General features: G+C 44.7%; 1 protein-coding gene across 2 annotated transcripts in view; it reads right to left on the bottom strand.

The window, feature by feature from the left end:
* FBXO25 (F-box protein 25) overlaps positions 1–21,311 on the bottom strand; it is a 73,822-nt gene that overhangs the window by 25,131 nt on the left and 27,380 nt on the right. For both annotated transcript variants that reach the window (XM_065400978.1, XM_065400979.1), the window contains one exon: positions 18,956–19,048. In XM_065400978.1, the coding sequence (XP_065257050.1) occupies positions 18,956–19,048 (93 nt within the window). The remainder of the gene's footprint in view (positions 1–18,955; positions 19,049–21,311) is intronic.

Genomic DNA, 21,311 nt, shown 5'->3' with positions numbered 1-21,311 from the left:
ATCACAGTTATGGCTTATGAAAAAACTTTAGTAGCTACAGTACTAGGGAGAGAAAAAAATAGGATATAAATTAAAGAAAACTGAAAGTATACAGAAGGTTCCACTAACTATTTAAATAACCTCTCATTAGTAACTCATATTGCGACATACATTTTCACTGTACTGTACAAATATTAATTATATTTCTGAGGTTCCTACCAAATAGACTTCAGAAAAAAATCCACATAGTCTAAGATTAGTAAAATATAGTTACATTTCTTGCAGCTCATGGGGTAATTCCTCTCTTCACCTTAGTTCTTAGAAAAGCTACCATGTACAAGAAAAGCTACCATGTACAACTGCAAAGGACACATAATTCAAAACTTGCTTTAAGTGTTATGTTTTCTGACAGAGCATGTACACTGATGGTCATAATTTTTTCCCTTTTAAATCTTAACATTCTGATTTTATTTTAAATTGCTATGCCATATTCAAAATTCCACAGCAATCAAATTGAAGGACTGACTCTAAACAATGTTAACAGAAGCCATATAGCTGTCTGAAAGGCGCTACTGCTGAGAATTCTCAGAAAGGGTAGCTGTGCATCTAAGGGCTTTCTGCAACTCCATCATCGCAGTATTCAATTGCTCATGAGATAAATTAAATTTGCCTACTGAGGTCCACTGAACATCATGGAGTTGCATTACTTTAGATAGAATACACAGGCCAAAGGCATTAGCATAACTCAGTCACTATCCAACATTCAAATTGTGTACCAAACTCTGAACCTTGTTTAAAACTGAGACCTCAGCCTGCATAGTACCCTAGTAAAAAAAAATTAAATATACTTTAAACTTTTTACTGAAGTTACAGAAAAGAAGGAAAAACAGTTAAAGCATTTGAAATGTAGAGTATTACATAAGGCTTTCATTTTAACAACTTCCCTTTCTCTTTAGCTACAAAAAGTTTTCAGAAGAAAAATATACCCTGTGTTCGACTGTCTTTTAGATGGTATCAAAGATGGCAATAACAATCCTTTCTGGTAGAGCCCTGTGCGGATATGAAATTTATATCCGCATCCGATCTGTGGATATCCACATCCCCGGATGTGGAGATCTGTGAATATAAGTGGATATCTGCAGATTTGCAAAGCTGTACTTTTTGGGAAAAGAAGTTAGTTGAGATGGGCTGAAGCTGTCATTGTTGCTCTTGTTAAAGTCTAGAGAAAGGACCACCAAGGAAAGAAAATGCAGCTTCTGTCTCTGAGATGACGCTCATTTGCAACCTCACTGCTGGAGAAACACATGCAGATCTCACAGTCTTATCACCATTCCGAGACATGCAAAACATATACCAGCATTAGACTCTTTAGGGCATTGCTCTTAGCTGCTCATTCCTGGTCACAGGCTTACAGCAATATTGCACAACAGAATCATGGAATCACAGAATATCACGGTTGGGAGGGACCTCAGGAGGTCATCTAGTCCAACCCCTGCTCAAAGCAGGACCAATTCCCAACTAAATCATCCCAGCCAGGGCTTCGTCAAGCCTGACCTTAAAAACCTCCAAGGAAGGAGATTCCACCACCTCCCTAGGTAACCCATTCCAGTGCTTCACCACCCTCCTAGTGAAAATGTTTTTCTTAATATCCAACCTAAACCTCCCGCACTGCAACTTGAGACCATTACTCCTTGTTCTGTCATCTGGCAACACTGAGAAAAGTCTATATCCATACTCTTTGGAACCCCCTTTCAAGTACAGGGAAACCCCGCTATAACGCGCCCCGCGATAATGCGAATTCGGATATAGCGCGATCATAAGGTGGCTCCCGCCGCCCCAAGAGCGCAAAAAAAAAGCAACGTGCCTTCCCCACTGCCTCTTCCCAGTTCCCTCAGCCTCTCCTCATAAGTCATGTGCTCCAGCCCCTCTCAATGATAGGTGGGTGGTGAGAAGAAGGTAGGGTGACCAGATGTCCCGATTTTATAGGGAAAGTCCCAATATTTGGGGCTTTTTCTTATATAGGTTCCTATTACCCCCCACCCTCTGTCCCGATTTTTCACACTTGCCATCTGGTCAGCCTAGAAGAAGGGTTGGGACTGGCCTGAAAGGGGAAGCAGCCAGAGACGATCAAAGTCCTTCTGCACATGAATGTCCAGCTTTTAAAAAGTCAGGAGTGATTTTTCCCCTCTGTGTTTTTTTCCCCCTCTCTCTTTCTTTCTTTCAAGTTGTACTTGTTGGCTTCCCTTGTTTTGAAGCTGAAGGGGGGCTCTCTCCTGGACAAATAGGCTGCTCTGAGCCCTTAAGTGGTGTAAAGGAGCTTCAATTTAAATGCATGCAAGGGAAATCCTGGTGCAAGAGACACCACTAAAACCCATTTCCACTGAGCTCTTTAGACACTTCTGTTACAAAGAACAGAAGGCATGTCTAAGGGGAAAAAATTGCTTTTTGTCACAATTAACATAAAATCACATTAAACATAAGGTAGAAAATAAGAGAAGTTACATGTTGGGGCCTACATTAATGATAAATCAGAAGTTGGAGATGGAAATGAGACTATAGAATTTTGATATTGGCACAAATAATTTGTTTGCATAGTGAGACATCAGAACAAAAACAAAAACCTTATTCACAGCTGCAATCACTATATTAAAATGCTTTTACATGTCAGCTTTCTAGATGTGTTGATTGAATGCACACTCATCTCCTACCATACCACAATGGGAAAACTGGATAGTTTGCTACTCACACTACTGATTCTCTTAATTTCTCATAAGTTTTCTGTATTCATAATAAAAGAGTTATATGCATATAAAGAGCTTGTTTAGATAGACTTTTTCCTAAAGGAAAAAGGCAAAAAGTTACAATTTCCAGCATTCACAAACTGACGTTTAACTAATGTGCACTAAGTGTGCTCAGCCTTTTTAATTTCATTACTTTAAAAAGGAGATCCAAGGTCAATTCTTTTTGACTACACTGTAGTTAAGTCACATTATGAGAGAGAACTTTTTGAACTTGGGACTGGACAATTTCAGCAAAGCTCAATTAATTAATCATTTTACAGGATCTAACACTTCAAAGGTGGTATTCCCGATCCCTTGAAAAGCCGTACGGACAGTTTTATTCTATACAATAGTACCTTTCTAATTGGTGCTAATAAGTGGGAAGCCCATTGCCATTTTGAAGGTGAACAAATAAATGCATTAAAGCTTTTAAAGTACAATTAAAAATACATTTTATTGTTCTGGTCTATGGTGGTTTTCTTACTGTATAATGTATTAAAGCATATTTTACAAATATAAGTGATGTCATAAGACTTTATTATAAACCCTCACTACAAAACTCTACTAAATACTTGCTTGAGAAGTAGGGGAAACAGACTGCTAGGTTTGCTAGGGATTTTTAGTACAGATTAGGACTGTAGTTTTTGTATGGGGCTTTCATTTATGTTCCTGAAATATTAATTTCTAGCTTCCTCTCAGAGAAGATAAATTCCTACCAAAGGGGAGATGCATTAGGTCATTAAGTAGGAATAAAAAAATAACAGAGATAGAGAATACCCTTCTGGCACCTAAGGGGAAGAAAAAGGAGATCTAATGCCACTTCATGAAACACTAACTCAATTTAGATAAAATTGGAACTGTGAGCAACTGATAATTGGGAACTATTTTATTTCAAGCAAATCCACATGAAGCATTTGGACCTTGATGCAGCACAGGAATCGGCAACCTTTGGCACATGGCTCACCAGGCTAAGCCCCCTGGCGGGCTGGGCCGGTTTGTTTACCTGCCGCCTCCGCAGGTTCGGCCGATCGTGGATCCCATTGGCCGCGGTTTGCCGCTCATCCCTTGTCAGCACATCCCTCGGCCCGCGCTGCTTCCCGCAGCCCCCATTGGCCTGGAGCGGCGAACCGCGGCCAGCGGGAGCCGCGTTCGGCTGAACCTGCGGAGGCAGCAGGTAAACAAACCGGCTCGGCCTGCCAGGGTGCTTACCCTGGCGGGCCGCATGCCAAAGGTTGCCGATCCCTGCTGCAGCAAATGTGCAGGCAATTTGTAGTGACCAGCTATGGAGATAAGAGAGTCAGCAAATCCTAGACCAAAACAACCACTATCTGCTGAGCTAACGGCTGACTGCTTCTCCCCTCTCTTCGACACCACTGAATGCAAATGCACAAAATGTGGCAGTTTTTTAGGAATCCAAAAGCACAGAGCACAAGAGCTTAAAAGATGTATTTAGGATGAGATTTTAAAACATTTTCTAGACACTCCTATAAACTCCACTGCAGAATGATGCAGATAAGTGGAGGAAAATGAAACTAAGCTTTCCTACACAGTATGAGCTTCGTAATTGGTTGACCCTTTTCCAAATATTGCAGAGATTTGCCGACATCACTGACTGTTGGGGGATTCCAATATTGTTACAATAGACCTAAGAAAGGAATGAAGTAGAAACTTGAAGTGTGATTGTGTTTTTACTGAGAGCCCTGAGACATCCAGAAAGGGGCTTTTACAATTTTTCAACAAAACAAGTGTCATTCCCCACACCATAAATAGGTTTGCCAACTGTCTAATCACACAAACCCAAACACTCTTGCCTGCCCCACCCCTTCCTTGAGGCCCCACTCCTCCCCTGCCCCTTCTCCGAGGCCCCGCTCTGCTCATTCCATCCCCCTTCCCTCTGTCGCTTGCTTTCCCACACCCTCACTCACTTTCAATGGGCTCAGGCAGGCGATTGGGGTACGGGCTCTGGGCTGGGGCTGAGGGGTTCGGAGTATGGAAGGGGGCTTGGGGCTGAGCCTGAGGCAGGGGGTGCGGGATGCAAGGAGGGGGTGCAAGCTCTGAGCGTGAGTTTGGGTGCAGGAGGGGGCTCCGGGCTGGGGCAGGGGGTTGGAGTGTGGAAGGGGATGAGAGGTGCAGGCTCCAGCCAGGTGGCCCTTACCTCATGCTGCTCCCGGTCGGTGGTACAGCCTGCCCTGGCTCCATGCCGCTCCTGGAAGCGGCCGGCACATCCGGCAGCGGCTCCTAGGGGGCGGTGCGGCCAGGGGGGGTCTCTGTGTACTGCCCCTGCCCTGAGCACTGACTCTGCAGCTCCCCTTGGCTGGGAACAGTGGCCAACGGGAGCTGTGGCGGCGGCACTTGCGGGCACGCGCAGTGTGTGGAGCTCCCTGCCACCACCCCAAGGGCCGCAGGGATGTGCCAGCTGCTTCCGGGAGCGTCGTGGAGCCAGGGGACCTGCCTTAGCCCCGCTGCACTGCCAGACTTTTGGCGGCCTAAAATCTCCCGGTTTGGTTTCATTAGCCTCCGGGAGATAGAGCCCGATTCCGGGAGACTCCTGGTGAAACCGGGAAGGTTGGTAACCCTAACCATAAAGAATGGTGTCTTCCCCTTCCGGCCAAACATTTTCATTGTACTGCACATTCTGCTCACCATCCCCATGTCAGGACAAGAACTTTCCCCATATTAATTATTTTGGAAATAAAGTCTTAATTGAGAGAGCGGCAGCTCTGGTTGGAAAATGCTGTTTCTCACAAAGTCAGCTTTTCTGATTTTCTTACTGATTTGACAACAAAAAAGCCAGATGACTGTTCTGTGTTTGTTTACACTTTGCCATAATACAGGCACCTACATAGAGCTGGACTGGGGCCTCAGAAGAGTTACTTCGTTCCACATGACAATGGAAGAAATTCTTTAATTACATCATACCGCTTTAACTTGACACAGCAAACAGAAGTATGTTACAAACACACTGTATAAACATAGTCAGCATTAGGTCCATTGACAACTAAAGGTTACTCTTGGACACCCGAAGAAGACTGCAACATAGGAACTGTCATACTGAATCAGAACTGAGGATCATCTAGTCCACTATTCTATCTCCAAGAGAGGCCAATACCAGAAGCTTCAGCAGAAGATGCAAGAACTCTGCAACAGGAAAGATGTGGGGTAACCTGCCCCCCTGCATTAGGTCTTTTTCTGATTTCCAATAGTTAAAAAAAAGACAGGCTTAAACACTGAAGCATGAGGTATAATACCACTTCCAAAATTTATCATAAAATATCACTACTTTGGATATTCTTGATATCCATATAAATATCCAATCCCATTTGAACCTTGATAAGTTCTTGGCCTCAACAACTTCCTGTGGCTAAGAGTTCCACAGCTTAATTACAGGTTATGTGAAAAAAGTATTTCTTTTTATTGGTTTTTTACTTCCCCAACTCTTACCTTAATTCAATGTTCCTTTGTTCTTATGTTATGACACAGCAAAAGCCTAGGTTCCTAATTACTTTCTCTCTATTATTTATTTTATATACTTTTACCCTGGGTCACAAAAGGACAGGATACCTCTGTGTTCACCTGCTACACACTACTGCAATGATATTTGTACAAAATATGCATTGTGAGGTATCATTTGAAAAATAGTATCACAGTAGTCAATATCATCATATGTAAAGTTATGAATTCTCTCTGTGTGATGTTACTAGAACGTGTTTAAAACCAGGCGGTTTAGCCTGGGCAGAGGTAATAAACAGGTTTGTCCTAGACAAAGAAATGTGGGTTTACCTCAATTTACATATTAGCAGTAAACAAAGCCATCAAGCTAAACCAGCAGGGAATACCTTGAGACTGAACTCGAGAGATGGAGAATTAGCATGGCTCCTGCACCACCGAGAGACATAGGAGACTGAATCTCTAGGAGACCTTCCTGACTTTCAAAACAAAAAACAATACCTTTGGGAATGTAAGGGACAGATAGAGACTCCATCTTTATCTTACCTCGCAGGGAAAAAGAAACCAAGCAGTTTGTGTTCCATGTGTTGGGTCCTGGCCAAAGAATGACTGGGTGAGAAAACTACCTTGAGCAAAGTCTGTAGCTTTTTAAGGTAGGTCTTAGCTATTAGAAAGCGTGTTTTAACTTTGGTTTGTTTGTAACCTGTCCTACCTCCAATATCTTCTACTTTGTATCACTTAACCCATGTCCTTTTGTTAATGAACTTGTTTTACTTTTAAGCTAAACCAACCTAGTGCTGTATTTGAATTTAAGTGATTCTTAACTCCAGTTAAAGTGATAAGCTGTACTTTGGTCTCTTTAAAAGAGCATCGAACCTTATTATTTCTCTGCGTGTGCCAGAAGAGGGCTGGACACTTCAGGGCAGATGGTTGTGGGGAAATTTGGGACTGGGGGTGCACTGGAATCACCCTGCAAGTAGTAATGAAGACTGGTGAAGACCATGGGCTGCTGGGGTTGCACCAGGGCTGTACAGCATACAGACTCAGGGAACTATCTACATGCTTCTCTGCTGGCTATTGGTATCCAGGCTGTGAGCCATAGCAGAAGACCATGGCAAGCAGTGACATAACCTCTCAATGGTCTGGGCTGAACCCCCAGATGTTACACCCCTCTTACTCATCTCCTTTCTAGAGTAAACAAACACAATCTTTCCACTCACTCTTGCTATGAAAGTTTTTCCATGCCCTTGATTGTTCTTAACATCTTTCTCTGAACCCTCTCTAGTTGTGCAATATCCTTTCTGAGATGGGGTGACTAGTACTGCACACAGTGTTTCAGAGGAAGCCACACCTGTTCTATATAGAGACATTTTAATATTTTTCATATTATTCACCACTGCAATCCTTATAAATCCAAGCTTTGAGATCTCTACAACGACACCCATGTCCCTTTCTTGATTTGATACTGCTAATTTAGAACCTTTTAAAGTGTACACATTTAAATTTTCCCCTCCAACGTGCATTAGTTTGCATTCATCAACATTTAATTGTATATGCCATCATATTGCCATTCCTGCCTAACCTAAGTAACTAGGGCTGTTGATTAATTGAAGTTAACTCATGCGATTAAGTTTTTTAATCACGATTAATCACAGTTTTGATCACATTGTTAAACAATAGAATACCAATTGAAATTTATTAAATATTTTTGGATGTTTTTCTACATTTTCAAATATATTGATTTCAGTTACAACACAGAATACAAAGTGTACAGTGCTCACTTTATATTATTATTTTTGATTACAAATATTTGCACTGTGAAAATGATAAACAAAAGAAATAGTATTTTTCAATTCACCTCATACAAGTACTGTAGTGCAACCTCTTTATCGTGAAAGTGCAACTTACAAATGTAGATTTTTTTGGTTATATAACTGCTCTCAAAAGCAAAAAACTTTAGAGCCTACAAGTCCATTCAGTCCTACTTCTCATTCAGCCAATCACTAAGACAAACAAGTTTGTTTACATTTACAGGAGATAATGCTACCCACTTCTTATTTACAGTGTCACCAGAAAGTGAGAACAGGCGTTCGCATGGCACTTTTGTAGCTGGCATTGCAAAGTATTTATGTGTCAGATATGCTAAACATTCGTATGCCCCTTCATCCTTCGGCCACCATTCCAGAGGACATGCTTCCATGCTGATGACGCTTGTTAAAATAATGTGTTAATTAAATTTGTGACTGAACTCCTTGGGGGAGAATTGTACGTCTCTGGCTCTATTTTACCTGCATTCTACCATAGATTTCATATTATAGTAGTGTCGGATGATGAGTCAGCACATGTTGTTCATTTTAAGAACACTTTTGCTGCAGATTTGACAAAAAGCAAAGAAGGTACCGATGTGAGATTTCTAAAGATAGTTACAGCACTCGACCCAGTGTTTAAGAATCTGAAGTGCCTTCCAAAATCAGAGGGATGAGGTGTGGAGCATGCTTTCAGAAGTCTTAAAAGAGCAACACTCCGATGCAGAAACTGAACCACCAAAAGAGAAAATTAACCTTTTGCTGGTGGCATCTGACTCAGATGATGAAAATGAACATGCGTCAGTCCGCACTGTTTTGGATTGTTATCAAGCAGAACTCATCATCAGCATGCATGACTGTCCTCTGGAATGGTGGTCGAAGCATGAAGGGTCATATGACTCTTTAGTGCATCTGGCATGTAAATATCTTGCGACGCTGGCTACAACAGTGCCATGCGAACACCTATTCTCACTTTCAGGTGACATTGTGAACAAGAAGCGGGGAGCATTATCTCCTCCAAATGTAAACAAACGTGTTTGAGTGATTGGCTGAACAAGAAATAGGACTGAGTGGATTTGTAGGCTCTAAAGTTTTACATTCTTTTATTTTTTGAATGCAGTTTTTTTGTACATAAGTCTACATTTGTAAGTTCAACTTTCATGATAAAGAGATTGCACTACAGTACTTGTATGAGGTGAATTGAAAAATACTCTCTCTTTTGTTTTTTACAGTGCAAATATTTGTAATCAAAAACAAATATAAAGTGAGCACTGTACACTTTGTATTATGTGTTATAATTGAAATGAATATACTCGAAAATGTAGAAAACATCCATAAATATTAAATAAATGGTATTCTATTACTGTTTAACAATGCAATTAATCGCGCAATTACTTTTTTTAATTGCGCGATTAATCGCTTGACAGCCCTATTAGTAACATTTGCAAATGCTACTATCTCATTACTTGCTGCCATTTCCAGATAATTAATAAATGCATTAATCACAGAACCTAGAATGGAACCTTGAGATACCCTGCTGGGAACCTTTTGCCATGATGAAAATTAACCATTTAATTTTACTCTTTTAGCTTTCTGTCTCCCAGCTAGTTTTCAATCCATGGCAATATGTTGCCTGTCACCCTGTGACTACTTCACTTCTTTAGTAGCCTCTTGTTTGGGACCTTGTCAACTGCTTTTTGGAAATCTGAAGAAATGGTTATATACAAAAACTACATCAGAAATATTAAGGTTACAATCCAAGCATTCAGATTAAGAAACGCTGCAATTAAGGTTGACTATGCCAACTTTTAATGTAATATTTTTGTATATAGTTTCCTAGATTTTTAACAAAGAAAACTGAAAAAACAAATTATATCACATTGCATCATACTGATTCCAGCATGGGTCAGTAGCAGGGTTGGAACCTTCAGATTCACAGCACAGACCTCTAACACTTGAGCTAATGGAGTAAATCGATAGTAGTAGGATGTCCTCCTCTGTAGTTGTGGCAGGGTGGACTAGGTCCAGAGGCCCCCTGCTGGAGGACTCGCGGCCCTGCATCACCCTGTCCCAGAATAGAGCAGCAAGAAGTCCTCCAGGCAGCCTAGAATTGTGTTTGTAGGAACTATCGGCCAAAAAAAAAAAAAAAAAAAAAAAAAAAAAAAAAAAAAAAGCGGGGGGGACGGGACACACAAGAGGCAGGTGCTGACTCCATTACATTATGGTACCAGAAGTGGGATCTTCAGACCGACCTTGTCTAAAGAGGGTCAGATCAGAATTAACTGTTTTACTGGGGCAAGCTTTTAACTGTTTTACTGCAAGTTTTTAACTGTTTTATTGTGTGAGGCCAGAGGCAGAGGTCAAAGGACGACCAGAGGCAGCCATGGAAAACAGGCAAGATTTTAATTATTTATGGGGTAGAGCCAGAAGCAGAGGCTGAAGGGAGGCAGAGGTAGCCCAAGCCGAGTACAACCTGACTAACGGGGCATGAGAAAAGACTGAGTGGAAGAACCACTACCCCAAGTCTGCCTCGTGGCCTGCATCACCCTGTCCCAGAATAGACCAGTGAGAAGTCCTCCAGGCAGTCTAGAGTGGCTGCAGAAGAGCGGCCAATCACAGGGGCTGCTGGAGCAACCAATAAAGGGCCAGAAGAGACAGATAAAAGGCAAGCAGCAGAGCAAAGCCTTCAGTTGCTGTGTGGAGCTTGATGAGGGAGGACTGGGTGCCTGGCTGGTTAGACAAGGGCAGCTCACTGCAGAGAGCTCACCAGGCAGAACTGAGCCAGGATTGGCTGCCAAAGACCAGGTGCCTTGCTGGATGGATAGAGTAGCAGCAGGACCATAAAAAGGTCAGTGTGGGCAGGCTGAGCCCAGGACCTAGCCAGATCAAGCGAGGGTACTGAGATGGGCCCTGCTGGTTTGGTTGCAGACTGAGCCCAGAGAAGACTGCTGAAAAGGACACCAGCTGAGGATACCGATATGGGCCCCAGCTGGGTGGTTGAAGGAGGCAGTGCCTCTGAGAAGAAGCCTTAGATCTATGACCCTATACCAGGGCCGAGAAAGAACTTGGACTGTATACACCGGAAGGGGGGACAGCGTGTGTGGCTCAGCCGGAGGGCTGAGCTGCCGAAGACCAGCCGAGAGAACTAGCAGCTGGGGTCGGTGCTCGTGAGAGGCAGGTGCCAGCTCATACCTAACCGAGAGAAAGGGGGCCATCCACAAGAGGTGGGTCCCCCCGCCCCATGAAAAGAATAGTGTTTGCAGGTACTATCAGCCAGACAAAAAAGGGGCCATGCACGAGAGGCGAGTGCTGACCCCGCTACAGTAGTCCAGTACTGGAGGAAAAACTGGGACGCACACTTTGCCAGGGGCTTTCACAGAGATTTGTTGACAGAGGAATGGTAATGCTAAGGAATCTTGGGTTCCATTCCAGGTTCTGGAGGGGAATGGGCGTAGATGACACTGTTCCACCCACCAAACCTGAACCCTCCTGAATCAGTCCCAGGTTTGTCTCTCTCCTTCAGCATACAGTTAAATTTTGGAAAAGCTATAAGCCACTGAAAACAGGTTCTATAAATAGGAAGAATTATGTAACCTTAACTAAGGCAGATCTGGTTGCACTGCTTATAATGCCAACTAGTTCTCCTTTATTTACTACTTTTGACATGTTCGATTAGTTGTTTGCAGAGACCCAGCTGTCTAGACTATTATATCACGATCTGCCATGTGCTTTGTTAATCTTTTGCTAAATTATTGTTTCAACCAATCTGAGAGGTACATATGTAAGGCTTACTGGACTGTAAATTCACTGGATCAACCTCTAGAGGTTTTTTTTTTTTTAAAAAAAAAAGCTTGTTACCCTCCAATCCTCTGAACAGTGGCTGTTTTTAATTATTGCATGTTTTTGTTAACAGCTCAGCTACTTCTGCTTAGACTTCTTCAGAACTCTTGATTTACCATTTGGGTCTGGTAACTTACTGCTTTTTAAATTAAAAATTTGCTCCAGCACCTATTCTGACACCTCTGAATATATCACCTTTATTACAAGAAAAGAGCAGGTCCTGGCTAAGAAGCTCTTCAGCATTCTTGGTGGTGAAGATTGATGTAAAGAAATGTCCTTATCATCCTTAATTGCCCCCTTCAACTATTGATGATTTAGTGGACACATTGATTCTTCTGTAGGCTTCCTGCTTTTGATACACTTAAAAAAAAACAACCAAAACCCTCTTACCTTTAGCTGTTTGCTCTTTTAAATCCATTTTGGTCCTTCTAGTTCCATCTCTTATTGGCTGCTGTAATTTATGCACCTGTTTATTGGTTTTACTATGGTCAGATTTCCAAGTTTTGAAGTATTTCTGTTTGCTCAAGTAGCCTCTTGAGCACTGTCATTTAGCCATATTCGTTTAAACACTCTTCACTTTCTCGCAGTAAACATTTTCTGAGACTGTTACTGTTTAAGTACCATCCCTGCATTCACCAAGGATTTAAATTCCTTTATTTTTAACTTCAGGGCCTTTTTGACTAACCTTCTCATTTGACTAAAACCTCATTTTCTCAAGTTTAATGTCACTGTCACTTTATAGCACACTACCTGCCCCTTGGCTTTTGAATCTAGATTCAGTGTGTTGCTTAAAACTAAGTTAAGGCTAGCCTCTCTTGTTGGATGCTCTAGGACAAATTGTTCCAAGAAGCAATCACTAAAGGTGTTGAGAAATTGTTTCTCTTAAAAACTTTGCCTTGTTGTGTCATTTGTGAAATAGATGAAGACAAACATGGCAAGAACAGCTTCTCATTAAAGTCATTTTTGGAAGATGGACAGGCTAGAAGATTTTTTTAAAATCTGGGTGCTGTTCCCAAAGTTTTAGAGGAAATAATAATAGTAGAAAGGGAATACCAGTTCTCACTAAGTAACTGCCACTTATAAAGCATGTGGAGCAGCAAAGATTGACAGAGTGGTGTAATGACACCCATAGCTAGGGTTGCCAACTTTCTAAGTACAGAAAACTAAACACCCTTGCCCCACCCCATCCTGCTTCTTCTCTTGAGGCCATGCTCACTCCTCATCCTCCTCCCTCAGTCGCTCGCTCTCCACCCCCCCCCACTTTGCTCACTTCCCCCCTCTCACGGGACTCACCTGCTGCCTGCAGTCAGGCTGGGAGGAGCTGACATGGAACCTGCCCACCTGCAAAATCAGGGCACAGCAGAGGTCGATACCAGGAGCAAGAAGCTGGGGCGGGGTCAGTCCCCATAGCGAGGGGTTAGGGTTGGGGCAATCAGGGAATGATGGGGCAGAAAGGGGGATGGACAGGATCCCTCCCTCCCCCCGGGTGGCGGGACCTACCTCTTGGAACTTGGTCCGGAAACAAGCCAACACTCTGTCAGGCATCAGCAGCTGAGCAGAGAGCAAGCTCCTCTATCTAGGGCAGGCCTGCACAACTCGTAAAGCGGCGAGGGCCATATTACTCCAAAGAAAACAGCTGAGGGCCGAAACCCCCTGGCCCCGCGGAAACACCCCCCCCCCCCCCAGCACCGCCCAGCCCCGCGGAAACAAACCCTCCTTCCCCAGCACCGCCCCGCCGAAACAGCTAAGGTTTGGGGGGGGGGGGGAGGGTGTGTGATACTTTATTAAGAATTTTTCAATGAAATCAAACAATTTTTTAAATTTTATTTTTTTTTATTAATCATGGAAAAATTAAAAACATCTGTTCAGTTGAAAGAAAACATTTGTACTTTTCATAATTACCTTGCAAATTTAATGAGAAATATTACATCTCTTTTCGGCAACAAGCTTGTCACATTTGGGGGTCATATTTGAAGTGGATATTTTCATAATGTCTTCCAAATGGTCGTCAGTCAGAGAAGAACGTTGCTTGTTTTTATTCATGTTCATGATGGAAAATGTTTGTTCACATATGTAAGTGCATCCAAAAATGCTGAACATTTTCAGTGCAACTTCATTGTCCAGACTTTTGTAGAAGTCCCGCAAGCAGCTTTCTCTGTGCTTATTTCAGTAAACTGCTGAACACTGAAGTTCAATAACCTCCAACTGCAAATCTAGTGGCACTTCCTCTGGATCCAAAGAAAAGGGATCTTCAATCAGCTTCAACTGGACGTCTTCTTCTTTAGACAAAGTAAGTCTTCTGTCAAATTCTTCAATCAAAAGAATGATGTGCTTTGCGTATTTTTCTCCTAACTCGGCGTGTTTGTGCTGAGGGATACGCTGTGCACAAGTGGGAAAGTGACACATTTCACCTTTTGACAGCTGACTTCTGAAAAGTTTCAATTTCATTTTGAAAGCTTTCACTGCTGCACACATTTTAAATAAGTTGATTTTTTCCCTGAAGTTGAATGTTGAGATCATTCAGGTGTGCTGTAATATCACAAAAGAAAAAGAGATCTTGATTCCAGGACTCATTTTCAAGCTCTGGGAATTTTATTGGCCCATTTTCTAGGAATTTTGCTACCTCCTCTTCCAAAGCAACAAAACGCTGGAGCACTCTTCCTCGACTCAACCACCTCACTTCTGTATGGTAGATTAAGTCATTGCACTCGGTGTCTACCCCTTCAAGAAAGGCTCGAAATGTCCTATGTTTTAGTCCTCTAGAATGGATGTAGTTTACAATGGAAACTACCACTGACATTACATGCTCAAATTTTAAGACTTTGCTACACAAAACCTGCTGATGCATAATGCAGTGATGTTTGGTTATTTCTCTCCCGATAAATTCTTCAAGAAGAATAACTGCTCCAACTTTTTTTGGCACATAGCTGGAGCACCATCAGTACAAATGGCCACCAAGTTTGTGAAATCTAATCCCGACTTATCATTCGTGCACTTTATCACTTCACTGGAGATTTCTTTTCCGGTTGTGCGACCCGTCATGGAGCACATGCCAGCAAGTTCTTCAGTAATTTCAAAGTTTTTATCAATACCTCTAATAAAAATAAGAAGTTGGGCGGTGTCTTTTAAATCGGTGCTTTCATCCATAGCTAGGGAGTAAAAGCAGAATTCACTGACTCTCTGCTTTAACTGATCACTTAAATTGGTAGAAATGTCAGCTATTCTTCTCCGTACAGTCATGCGTGATAGACTGACATTCTCAAATATTCCCCTCTTTTCTGGACATAACTCAGATACAGCAATCAACATACACTTTTTTAATAACTCGCCTTCTGTCAAGCATTTCCCAGCAGCAGCAATTTCCTTAGAAATTTTAAAGCTTACTTTAGTAACTGTATCGTTCTCAGTGCTCACTTTCTTGAAAATTTGCTGTTCTCTATTAAGGTTTTTCGCTAAACTGGCTGCTTTAATTATTTTTTCATTTGGGCTCAATTTGGCGAGATTGGGATGCTTAGTTTCAAAGTGCCACCGAAGGTTGTATTCTTTCGGAACGGCTAACGTTTTGCGACACACGAGGCACAGTATTTTGTCTTTGGAAATAGTATATAAGTATTTATTCGTCCATTCAGGGTTGAAAACTCTGTGCTCTGATTCTATTTTTCTCTTTTTCTTTTCACTCATGGTATCCATTATGAAGCTCAAGATTTTGTTGAATAAATTCACACACAAGGGAAACACTCACAGTCACACACAAAGAGAAGAGATATCTCACGGCGCATGGCACACTAGCAAGGCACTGATGGTGTGTGGAAGCCTGTAGGTCCAGGGGTCACTATATTACTGCACACAGCAGTCAATCAATGCAGTTGTAGATAAATCTCTGCATTATGCATTTTTGTATAACTTTTATATGACTTTGTATTGAACCTTGGTACTATGTTATAGCGGGCTCCTAAGATAGTATAATTAAGATAAAAGAAAAATTTCTTCTGTGCAAATTTTTGAAGCAGAGTTCAAATTTGTGTGCCATGAGGCAAATGCGCCCAAGTGAGTAAAATGCTTATACATTTAAAAAGTTTTAATTTGCAATTTGTGTCAATTTATATGGGTTTTCAGATAGACATCATAAGTAAAAAAAGAAAAACAAAAGTTTGTGTTTTAAATTGAAAATTTTCCTAAAAAATATCAATAAATGATTATCAGCCAAGAATAAGATATGTAATTACACATGCATTTTAATTTCCTTATTGGTCGAAATGTCAAAGACGGCTAAACTAACCTTACTGTTTTTCCCTGCGATCTTTTTCATTTGCCCATTCAATATAAACTCTGTCCAGATCTATCAGTCCTCAATCCAGCTGGTAACTCTTAATACACATCAGCACCCCACATAGAACCCCCCACTCGCTAGTTTCCCAATACACACAGATTTCTCCTCCCTCCCTCCCAGTGCCCTTCCCCACAGCCCCACCACCACAACTAAACAATGCCCCACATGGACCCCCAGTGCCCTGACACACACAAACCTCCCCCACTGCCCAGCGCCCTCCACACCCTCACAGCCCAGCACCCCCCGCACATCTCCCAGACACTCACTCCACCACACCCTTCCCCCTTCCCTGGCCGCACTTACCAGCCCTGCTGGGAGGTCTCTGGCTCCTAGGGTGAGAGCGGCAAGGGGAGTCTCCAGTGGTGAGCGGGAGCCGGTTCGCACCGGTTCGCTGGAACCAGTTGTTAAATTTAGAAGCCCTTTTAGAACCAGTTGTCCTGCGTGGGACAACTGGTTCTAAAAGGGCTTCTAAATTTAACAACCGGTAAGTTGAAGTGACCAGGACCGTAGCTGGGGGCGGGGGTGCTCCAGCTCTCCGCCTCGCTCCCCGGCCCCAGCTCACCTCCGCTCCGCCTCCGCCTCTGAACACTCTGCCCCGCTTCTCCCTGTCCCCCCCCCGCTTCCCGCGAATCAGCTGTTCGCGCGGGAAGCCTGGGAGGGCAGACAAGCGGTAGCTTCGCGCTCAAGCCCAGGGAGGCGGAGACGGAGCGGAGGTGAGCTGGGGTGCGGGGAGCCGCCCGCGCCACAGCAGGTAACCCGGGGGGAGGGGCGTGGAGGGGAACCGCTCCCCGCCCCAGCTCACCTCTGCTCCGCCTCCCTGGGCCTGAGCGCGAAGCCGCCGCTTGCTTCTCAGCCCTCCCAGGCTTCCTGCGCGAACAGCTGATTCGCGGGAAGCGGGGGGGCTGCAAGCTCTGACTGACCCGGTGCTCCAGGCATTGCACGGTGGCGGCATGGCCTGGCTCCAGCCGAGCGGCGCGGCTGTAGCGCCTCCAGCCACCTCCAGGCAGCGCGGTAAGGGAGCAGGGAGGGGGTGTTGGATAGAGGGCAGGGGAGTTCAGGAGGGTGGTGGGGGGGTGGATAGGGGTCGGGGCGGTCAGATGGCAGGGAACAGGGGGATTGAATGGGGGCAAGGGTCCCGGGGGGCAGTCAGGAAGGAGCAGGGGTTGGATGGGGCGGTGGGAGGCAGTCAGGGGCAGGGGTTCCAAGGGTGGTCAGGGGACAGGGAGAAGGGGTGGTTGGATAGGGAATCAGAAGAGGAGTTGGATGGGGCGGCGGAGGGCAGTCGGGACAGGGAAGGGGTTGGATGGGGCAGGAGTCCCGGGCGGGGGGGGGGGAGGGTGGGCCAAAAAGCGCTCAGGACAGGGGCGGTGGCTGAGCCCCGTGTCCCGCTGGGAGGTGGGGGGGCGGCGAGGGCTCCGTGCCCGTGTCCCGCTTGGGGCAGTGGGGAGGGACAGCGGCGCGCAAGGGCTCCGTGTCCTGCTTGAGGCCTGGGGGGTGCGGCGCCGCGTGCGGGCTCCGTATCCCGCTTGGGGCGGGGGGGGGGGTGGAGGCGCGGCAGTGCGCGAGGGCTCCATCCCCGTGTCCCGCTTGGGGCGGGGGGGGGGGGGCGGCAGCGCGCGAGGGCTCCCTGCCCGTGTCCCGCTTGGGGCGGGGGGGCCGGTTTCGCGCGCCGCGGCCGCTCGGGATCTCCCCCTCCCTCCCAGATTTGAGAGCCTGAGAGGGAGGGGGAGACCCCGAGCGGCCGCGGCGCGCGAAACAGCTGATTCGCGCGCCGCTGTTCCCCCTCCCTCCCAGGCTTGAGAGCCTGGGAGGGAGGGCGAGTAGCGGCGCGCGAGCGGCAGCGGAGGTGAGCTAGGGCGGCCGGGGCACATTTTTAGGGGCGGCATTCTGGCGCCGGCCATGCCGCCCCTAAAAATGTGCGGCCCCAAGCACCAGCTTGTTTTGCTGGTGCCTAGAGCTGGCCCTGCCCCCGCGGGCCGCACAGTGAGCCCCCGCAGGCCGCATGCGGCCCGCGGGCCGTATGTTGTGCAGGCCTGATCTAGGGTGATCAGATAGGGACAGTCCTGATATTTGGGGCTTTTTCCTTCTATAGGCGCCTATTACCCCCCACCCCCTGTCCCGATTCTTCACACTTGCTGTCTGGTCACCCTAAGCTCCTCCATGTGGCTCCAGCCAGAGCAGCTCCTCTTCCTCTCCCCCCCCAGTGGCAGAGACCAGTTACTGCGGTCAAGTGGACTTTTAGCGTCTGGTCAGCACTGGACATTCCTGTCAACAACCAGACACCTGGCAACCCTACTCATAGCACTACCACTTCATTGTTTTCAGAAAAAAATATGCTACAGAAAATGTACTAATTCATAATGCATTATTAAAATTGCAATTGTGAAAATAAGTTAAACAAACATGATGTATTATAGTTTATTTTGCAGAATATTAATAGTGGGATCTTAATTTGCTGTTTTATGAAAAAAAAATTTATAATGCAAAAAAGTAACTACTGAAGTTACCACCAATGTTTCTCTGAAAAGTCATCAGAAAAGAGTTATTGGCCTATTTTCTTCCTTCTGCAGTCTGAGGAGTTTCACAGTATAATAAATCAGTTTTCAACACACACAAAATCAAAGTTTACTCCAGAACTTGGATTTTTATATATATATTTTTAAATGCATATTTTTATGCAAACAGCTTATTTATGTAGTTGCAAACTGCCAGTGTATAATTATACCAGACAAACCAGCAAAACATTTATGAAATATATAATATAAACAGCTTACTTTGACCACATAATTGAACCTTCTGATGTCCTGAATTGCACTTGAAAAATCTAAGCGATTAAAAGCTTCTCCCAACGTGCAATAGCCATGTCTCTTGAAAAAGAAGAAAACATACTTTTAGAGCAAACAAAGAAAAAACTGGTTCAGTTAATCATCACTAATGTTCTGATTCAAGAACGCACTTAAGCATGTACTTAAAGGTAAACATAAACCTAAGCACCCTTATGGAACAGGGATACTTTCCTGAATCTAGGCCAAGCATTCATTTGATTTCTTAGAGAGATGAGGAAACTACAACTGCTCCATTTTGAACTAAAAGGTATCTAAGTGATGCCACACATTAGTAAGGCCTTATCTTCATTACAGGTGAATACTCCTGGGACAATTCTGCACCAAAAATAAAAAATTCTGTGCACAATATTTTAAAATTCTGCAAAATTCTGCATATTTTATTTGTCAAAATAACAATTTAATCACACCAGTTTCAAATTATTTTGGTAATTTATTTCAAAAGACCTGTTAGCAAGTATGTCTGTAACAACAGAGACGACAAAAAAGATTCAGGAAATATTTTTTGACAAATGGATTCCTTACTAGGCATATTATTACAGAACTTGATGTATCTTTGTTGGCTGTTATCTATTTCAGTGAAATTAAATATTTCATTTAAACAAAGTCATTATACAAACGTACTGTAACGACCTGGCATAAGAGGGTGCTAGCATCCTTAAGGACTGTTTTGTGTCTGTCTGTCATGTCCTGTCCAAGTTCGAACTTGTGTGTGTATTGTAAGGTTTTATGGTTATGCCACTGTAGCAGGAGGGGGGTTGGTGAGTTAGTGGTAGTTTAGTTGTAGGATAATGGTGGTTAGCATGGGGAAATGGAGAACCCGGGTAGAGTGTATGTTGGGGTGAGTGCGCACGTGTGTGTGTTTGTATGGGCTGGGTCATGTACATGGTTCACCAGCCAACACCCTTTCGTCTCTGAAGGTGGTATGCGTGCCCTGTGCCAGGCGTGGGCAGGACTGCTGGAGAGGTACAGTGATAAGTGGGAGTGGAGGCGGCAGGTTCAGGCTCATGTGCGTGCAAAGACGTTACGTTTATACATAACTAGTACAACTGAAACACGCAAAACTGGAAAATGGAAACAATTTGGTGGAAATCACAAATTCTGCATGAAAAATAAAATTCCACAAGGAACATTAATTCTGCACAAATTCTGCATTTGCAGTGGCGCACAATTTCATCAGGAACCATGGGGTAAGTAAACATGTGCTTGTAAGTGCCTGGTCGCCTACCCCACTACTACACAATTGTTGTAGATATCAGTACACTGCTGTCACATCCTATGTCTGTACTGGCATTGTATGTGGCAGTGACAAGCAATACAGTTATCTTGACTTGTACCTTAAGATTAATTGTGTCACTCTGTGCTTACATTTGCAGGGTGCTGTAGGACAACTTGTCTGTTCGCTCTTGGGATTGTGGGAGGAAATAGTCTAGGCCCACAAAATTCACTTACTGGCAGTAACCAAGCTGATGTAGTAGTGTGCCGTTTGGCTCCCTAATCACCAGGGCCAAGAACTACTCCTTTTTATTGATGTGATGCTTTGTTTTTGTGTCTCTGCACTAGCTGTTAGGAGATGTGGGCAGGGACTTCAGAGGCTGTTTTGGGGCTAGAGGAGATTGAGGTAGCAGCTTGCAGCCAGAAGTAGCATCAAAGCAATTGAACAGGGCTAAGTGGACATGGACGCATGGACTGAGACTATGCTGTTTTTAAATGGCAGATAACCCCTACTTCCGGGTAGGAGCACAGGCACATGCTGGTGGGAACACATGATGATGGAAACATGGGATGACTAGTCATGAGTAAGCTGTGAGGCTGTCATGGAGGTCATGGATTCCATGACTTTCTGTAACTTCTGCAGCAGCCAGCAGCAGCAGTTTGGGTGTGTGGGAGGGGGTTCAGGCTTAGGGGCAGAGGGTGGGGGTGGGTTCGGGGCTCCCCAGCTCCCACTGGCATGGCCCTGCAGCTCCTAGGCGGAGAGATCAGGGGGCTCCGCGTGCTGCCCGCACCCACAGGACCTGCCCCCGCAGCTCCCATTGGCTGCGAGCTGCGCAGCCAGTGCTTGTGGTGGGAGCAGTGCGCTGATCCCCGTGTCCCCTCCACTGCCTAGGAGCTGCACGGACACGTGGAGCCGGGTAGGGAGCCTGCCAGCCCCACTAACCTTCCCCTCCCAGCATCGCGTGGCCTGGCCCCCTCCCTCCCAGCATCGCATGGCCTGGCCCCCTCCCTCCCAACACCATGACTTCTCTAGTGCTGGACTACTGTAACAGGGTCAGCACCGTCCATGACT

The sequence above is a fragment of the Emys orbicularis genome, chromosome 3 (genome assembly GCF_028017835.1).
Source record: "Emys orbicularis isolate rEmyOrb1 chromosome 3, rEmyOrb1.hap1, whole genome shotgun sequence".
Taxonomy (NCBI): Eukaryota; Metazoa; Chordata; order Testudines; family Emydidae; genus Emys; species Emys orbicularis.
The sequence above is the reverse complement of the archived record's forward strand: the minus strand, read 5'-3'. Positions and strand labels throughout refer to the sequence as shown.